The sequence below is a fragment of the Helianthus annuus genome, unplaced genomic scaffold, assembly GCF_002127325.2.
Source record: "Helianthus annuus cultivar XRQ/B unplaced genomic scaffold, HanXRQr2.0-SUNRISE HanXRQChr00c109, whole genome shotgun sequence".
In the NCBI taxonomy this organism is placed as follows: Eukaryota; Viridiplantae; Streptophyta; class Magnoliopsida; order Asterales; family Asteraceae; genus Helianthus; species Helianthus annuus.
The window spans coordinates 7,468-15,039 of NW_023395625.1; the positions used below are offsets into that span (position 1 = coordinate 7,468).

The 7,572-nt window shown below is 36.7% G+C and overlaps 1 protein-coding gene across 1 annotated transcript; it reads right to left on the minus strand.

Moving 5' to 3' along the window:
- Positions 1-6,757: 6,757 nt before the first annotated feature.
- Positions 6,758-7,370, minus strand: LOC110937892. Its single transcript, XM_035987266.1, has 2 exons — positions 7,277-7,370; positions 6,758-7,191 (listed from the first exon to the last, which is right to left on the minus strand). Exons 1-2 carry the CDS (start codon positions 7,368-7,370, stop codon positions 6,929-6,931), a joined length of 357 nt encoding a protein of 118 aa, XP_035843159.1. The 3' UTR covers positions 6,758-6,928.
- Between the last annotated feature and the right edge of the window lie 202 nt (positions 7,371-7,572).

Here is a 7,572-nt window from a genome sequence, read left to right on the forward strand (position 1 = left end):
AGTAGAGACAACTCCATAAGCACACATTTCACTAATCAAATGATAGAAACGTGTGGTCATATCATTTAGAGTCTCGTTTTCCAAAAACTGAAAAGATTCAAACTCTTTCTTCAACAAATCATGCCGAGACTTTCGAGCAGCTGCATTGCCTTCTCCTCTAGCTACTAAACAATCCCACAATGCTTTCGTAGTCTTGCAGTATGAGAACTGATGGTAGATGTCTTTGTTGAGTGCTTGAGTAAGTGTGGCAAAGGCCTTTTTCTCCAATTCATAAGCCTTCTTGTCTTTTTCAAGCATATTGGCATAACCCTCAGAAGTGGACGCAGCAGTCTCCAGATTTTCATTGAATGCATTGATGAAACACGTCCAAAGATCGGTGTTTTGCCCTTGGACATACGTGTGAAAGCGGTTTTTCCATGATGGAAACTCATTCATATGATTTAGCTTTGGTGGACGATTGTTACTGCCCGTTTCGCTTTCACTGATCAAAAGGTTTTGAATGCTTTGACTTTGATTGGATACCAAAGCCCATTGACCTGGACTGATTGATGGAGAAGGTAACATACTCTTTGCCCAATCTGCAGCAGTGACTAACTCTTGATTGGATCGTGAGTCCAAACTCCAATCCCAGGGACTTGTACAGCTCATTTTGATCAAATATTAATTGAAGATCTACACAAGCACAAACTGTTAAGTGTACACAGACACAAATCGAAAGATACAAGACTTGTTCGAAGGATCAACACTTGTTCGAACGATCAACAAGGTTCGAAAGATCCCTGTTGAGTTTCGAACAATGATTTCGAAGGATTGACTTCGAAAGATTGATCACACGAAGGATCCTTATCTCTCGAAAGATGATTTCGAAAGATTCTCCTGATATTTCGAACACAGATCTTGAAAGATTCACCAACACGAAGGATCCTTATCTTTCGAAAAGATTCCCTGGTTCGAAGGATAGATCTCTGACTTCGAAGGATGGGTCGAAAGATGATTATCTATCGATCCTTCCTGATCGAAAGATGGTCTTTCGATGTCGAAAGATATCCTTCGAATCCTTCTGACACAACTGAAAAAGGTGACAGGTTGGTACGAAAGGTGATAGGTTGGTATACCAACTTTCGGCAGAAAGGATGTTCTGCCAACAACTTTTCACCAACTTTGACTTTCAAACAAAGTATACCCAAAAATGGCAAACCTTATCCAAAAGATTCGGTCACCTGAACACACCGGAAATGTGGCCGGAAAATTTAAAGTCACTTAAAAACAAGTTTTCAAGTTACCCAACCCAACCTTGAACACTCCCGAAGGTTTAGAAACCGTTTTTCAGTTTAGAAAAGCCAGAAAAACCACCAAAACGGGTGCTAAACCTAGTGTCCAAACACACCAAGAACTCGAACAAACCCGGTTTTAAACAAGGTAAAGAGCCAAAGCTCTGATACCACTTGTAGGTCCCTTTCCGGAGGATGACGAACCTAAACCTTGTTATACAAACCTACTAGCGAGTGCGGAATCCAAGCTAGCAAGCAAACCGGGATGAAGCAAGTATAAACACAACACACAAGGTTCACCGATTAACACCAATGTATTAATACGTATGAAGGTTCCAGTTACAAGCACAATGTTTACAAATCTAACTTGCAAACTCTCACTATGTGTGTGTGTGTTTCGGACAGAATGCTCTCAGCTCTATCTTTCTGTCTGTCTCTCTAAGTGTCTCTCTTACTGAAACACAACACACTGCATGGGTATTTATACCCAGCCCATGATGTCTGGTCCGAAGGATCCGATAGATGGTCCGAAGGATCATCTATCGATGACAAAGCATTCGAAGGATCAGCAGGGACCTCGAAAGATCACCTTTCGAGATCTATCATTCGAAACATATCTTTCGATGAGATCGAAGGATCCACATTATCCTTCGATCTCTTATCCTTCGACACAGAACATCTTTCAACATTTTACAAACTGTTGTCCAAGTCAAACCGGAGGATGGTTGACTTGGTCAACTTACAACACTAATCAGGACATCGTTTACATCGTGACCGAATACAGACAAAGTACAGACACAAGTGCACCAACATTATAGTTAAATAATAAGCTTCATTCAACATAAACATTTTTGTTATAAGCTATGATATTCGTATAAAGACACAAATCAAGTAAGAAGCTATATAGTAATACACACAAAATTGAACTAAAACAAATTAGGGCTTCCAACACGCTAAACCTCGAACATTGCTTTCAAATTTAATTTCCTGAAAAAAAAATATAATTCGGTAATAAATATCTAGTGAATACATAAGGAGTTGGTGTAGTTAAGCTTAGTTCCTAAAACATTGCATCCTTTGTCATGTAATCTAGAAGTAGGTTCGGCAATTAATGACACAACGCGCTAACATGACTTGACCGGAACTTAAACATGTTACTCTTTATGGTATATCAGTTTGAGTCACAAACGTGTCAGCATGTCAGTAAACACGATTAAAAACGTTTCTAAAGGGCTTCCGACACCTACAAGATTGAACTCAAACAAATTAGGGCTTTTGACATGCTAAACCTTGAACATTGGTTTCGAATATGATTTTCAGAAAAGAAATATAATATTGGTTACAAAAAATATAGCGAATACATTGAGAGTTGGGATAGTTAACCTTAGTTTGAAAACATTGCATACTTTGTCATGCAATCTACACGTAGGTTTGGCAATTAATGACATAACGTATTAACATGACTTGACACGGACGTAAACGGATAAGTATTTGTGATATACGAGTCCAACTCATAAACGCATTGGCATGTTAAAAAACACAATTTAAAAATGTTTCAGAACGGCTTCCGACACCCACAAAATAGAACACAAACAAATTAGGCTTCTGACATGCTAAACCTTGAACATTGCTTTCGAATATGATTCCCTAAAAATAAATATTATAACGGTTACAAAAAATCTAGTGAATACATAGAGAGTTGGTGTAGTGAAGTATAGTTCCGAAAACATTGCATCCTTTTGGTCTGCAATCTAGAAGTAGGTTCGGCAATTAACATGACTTGACACAAACTTAAAGAAAATAGTATTTGTGGTATACTAGTTCGAGTAATAAACGCGTCGGCATGTTAGCTAACACGGTTAAAAATGTTTCTAAAGGGCTTCTGACACCAACAAAATTGAACTCATCAAATTAGTGTTTACGACATGCTAAATCTCAAAAATTGCTTTTCAATATGATTCCTATAAAGAAATATAATAATGATTGCAATCTAGTGAATACATAGGGAGTTGGTGTAGTTAAACTTAGTTCTGAAAACATTACATCCTTTGTCAGGAAATCTAGAAGTAGATCGACAATAATGACACAATGCGTTAACATCACTTCACACGAACTTAAACGGGTTAGTATTTGTGGTATACTAATTTGAATCACAAATGCATCGGCATTTTAAGAAGCACAAATAAAAATGTTTCTTAAGGGCTTTCCAACACCCACAAAATTGAACTTAAACAAATTTGGGCTTCCGACATGCTAAACCTTGAACATTGCTTTCAGATATGATTTCCTAAAAAGAAATATAATAACAGTTATAATAAAATATAGCAAATACATAGGGAGTTGATGTAGTTAAGCTTAGTTTCTAAAACATTGCATACTTTGGCATGCAATCTAGAAGTAGGTTCGCCAATTAATGACATAACGTGTTAACATGACCTGACACAAACTTAAACGGATTAGTATTTGTGGTATACTAGTTCGAGTAAAAAACACACCAACATGTTAATAAACACAATTATAAATGTTTCTAAAGGGCTTCCGACACCCACAAAATTGAGCGTAAACAAATTAGGGCTTCCGACATGCTAAACCTTGAACATTCTTTGGAATATGATTTCCAGAAAAGAAATATAATGATGGTTACAAAAAAAATCTAGTGAATACATAGGGAGTTGGTGCAGTTAAGCTTGGTTCCTATAATAATGCATCTTTTGTGATGCAATCTAGAAGTTGGTTCACCAATCAATAACACAATGCGTTAACATGATTTGACACAAAGTTAACCGGATTAGTATTCGTGGTATACCAGTAAAAGTCATAACAATGTCGACTTGTTAATAAAGACAATTAAAACAATTCTACATGTCTTCCGAGACACACAAAATTGAATTCAAACTATGGCTTCTGACACGCTAAACCTCGAACATTGCTTTCGAATCTGATTGCTGGAAAAGAAATATAATAAAGGTTACATAAAAATCTAGTGAATACATAGGGAGTTAGAGTAGTTAAGCTTGCTTTTGAGAACATTGCATTGTTTTTCATGTAATCTAAAAGTAGTTTTGATAATTAATGACATAACGCGTTAACATGAGTTGACACACACTTAAAAGGGTTAGTATTTGTGTTCTACCAGTCATGGTCATAAATGTGTTGCCATGATAATAAACACAATTAAAAACTTTTCTAAATAGGTTCAATGGTCTTAACTCGCTTATAGCACGCATAAAACATTTTACTTATCGGGGTAGATATATTAATAGGTCAGCACAACACACTTATGATCCGTTAACTATAGTTTTATGAAACTAAGTCTATGATAATTAAATAAGGATTGCACATTTTTGTAACCTTTATTTCATAAATGTGTTTATGAATTTTGAACATATTGTGCCTTTTTAGATTATTGAGTTATTTATATTTAATCATGTTAAATGTGAAGTGTCATCAATGTTCTTTAACTTGTTGAAATGCATTTAATCACGTTAAATGTTTCTTATCGCGCAACTCACATATTAAACGTGTTTGTCTTAACATTGAAGAAACTAACACATTTAGTTAAACGTAGTGTGGTTAAGTTCATTTGTCATGTTTAACGGGTTGTGTTAAACACAACTTTACAAGTTTTACCAGCTCTACTAGATTGTCAGGGTAGTTTCACTGGTTCACTGACCTGCCGAATTACTAAAGTAAGAGAGTGAGAGTTGTTTAGCTTGTAACTGAGGGGTATTCGAGTATAGAAACGACTTCCTAGTGGTTTCCCATCTATCATTGGTTGTGTTGTCGTAGGCTTTGTTAAGGGCTCAATGAGGATAAGGAGTTAGCAAATGGGATGGTTGGTATCCTTCGAAACATGGGTCTTGTTTTTTAGATATTCAATGGGAGGTTTACTGGCATTAATGTTCTTCAGAGTATTCAAAAACCATGATGGGTATCTGAAGTTATTAATTTCATTGGATTACTAGTTGAATATATGATGTTTTTATAGTTGATGTGCATGAATCATATTTATATTTTATAAAGATTTTTCACAAAGATTTCAGTTTTATAAATGGTTTCTTTTACCAAAGACTAAAACACACACAAATAGGCAAGTGTACCCATCAGTAAGTAATATAGTAAACGGTAAAAAACTCGGTACTAAATCTTTGTTAATCTTTCACCTATTAATATTTAAGAAATGAATTTTCTTAACTAGCATGCGGATCAAGACAAATAAACAAGTAATACGAACAAAGACAATGATATATGAGATATTACCTAGACTACAAATCCACCAAGTCACATGATGAAATCTAGAATGAAATAATGGTGTGACTCGAGTAACTAGGTTCCGGCTAAGATATCCTAATTTTATAATTCTTGGGAAAATTAAAATGATAACATTCCTTCATCACCTAGAATTATGCCATGAATTCTAATTTTACCATTTATACGTGTAATCACTACAAGAACAGGGCACCTTTAGCGGCGACGGGTGTCGCCGGTATTGATCGCTTTTGTCGCCGCTATTGACTATTAGCGGCGACATGTCGCCGGTAAAGCATCGCCGGTATTGCTCGGACGCTATTGACTGACTGTCGCCGGTATTGATAGCTGTCGCCGGTATTGATGCTGCACTTTTAGCGACGACAGCTGTCGTCGCTAACTGTGTCGCCGGTGTTGACTTTCGTCGGTAAAGGATTAAGAGCAATAGCGGCGACACGTGTCGCCGCTAAAAGTCTATTTTTTTTTAATACAGCAGCTGTATATACAGCTGCCCAGCCAGTTTTACGGCCGAAAAAACAAAACCTGCCTATTTTCAAACAACGCAAGCATACGCAATGAACATAATCAACATATACTAAAGGTAATATAATTAAAAACTACGTTTAAGTCGTACATTATATCCTACAACGTTTAATTAAATCCAAAGCATACATTAAAAACAAGTCACTCATCGTCATCGTTATCGTTGGGTTCATCGTCGGATTCATTATCGAATAAGTTGTCAGAATCGTAGTCTTTTGACTTTCCTTTTCCTTTTCCTTGTAAAGCAAGATAGTTGTTAAGTTGGTTCAAAAATGACGGGGTTTGGAACAAGCTGTTAACAAAATCCTACAATAATAGATAGCAAAACGTATATTAGCATATTAATTAACGCTACCAACATATATTTAACAAGGAAACATGCGTTCGTTTGTCATTTTTTAAATTGCGCAGTTTACCTCGGAAAAGGGTTCTTGCGTCCGAGCTTGCGAAGACGACATGTTAGATGACGAGTGCGAGGACGTGTTGGAAGAAGGTTTAGGCCCCATCCCGCGGTACCATCCTCGCCGCTCACCCAACGCTTCCTGATACGGGGCAATTGGCGGACCCTCACCGCTCCATTGACTTGTGGCCTGTTGTATGTTCCGCTGTATTTTACGAAGATGATTAAATATATGTGTGTGTATATATATATATTTGTTATAGAAAATAATACTTAAAAGAAATACTTACGTACTTGCGGTCAGAGTACCGCTTCATAAGCACAGCCCTAATGCCACCCGTCAAGTTTTTGGCCTCTATATCACGTTCCACTTCATCAAAATTGAAATTTTCCTACAAATTAAATAAAAAAGTTAAAATATCATATATAAATTAGATTTGCATGTGCTTAAATATTTGATAAAATTTTATGCATATAAGTTATTTACCCGTAAGTGGTTCATGAGGGCATCCTTGTAATGTTGTTCAACGTTATCCCATCCAATTTTATCGAGGGGGATGGACCGCCACATATACAGGCCGGCCTCCCGTGAAAACATATCCCTTGTTTTACCGACAGGGGTATACGTGACCTGCCTGTCAAACGTAAGCGATACAGGCCCCCCCGCTTTTACCAGACGCCTTAGTTTCTCGTTTTTTGCTTTCCCCCTAACCCTCTTCGGGGGAACCGCTGCAATTAAAACAAAAATAATTAGTAACAACATTTATAATATATAAAATATAAGGACTACAAAATAATTTAGTAAAAGACTTACCGTCTGTCTCATGTGTGCCACGAAATCCACCAGGAGGAATCGGTGGATCACCAGCGCCGTCACCCCCATGTCCCCAGGGGGGCACATCAGCCATCAGATACGCGAATATCAACAATATCGAAAACATACTCCCTATAAAGTTATAAATGTTACAGCATGTGTATCTAATACAAATTAAGGGAAAGTACAACAAGTGTAACTCAAATTCAAATAAATATTTCAAACAAGTGTTAATCAATTACAAATCAATAAAAATTACAATAACTTTTCTTTTAGTCAGACTCCACATAATCGGG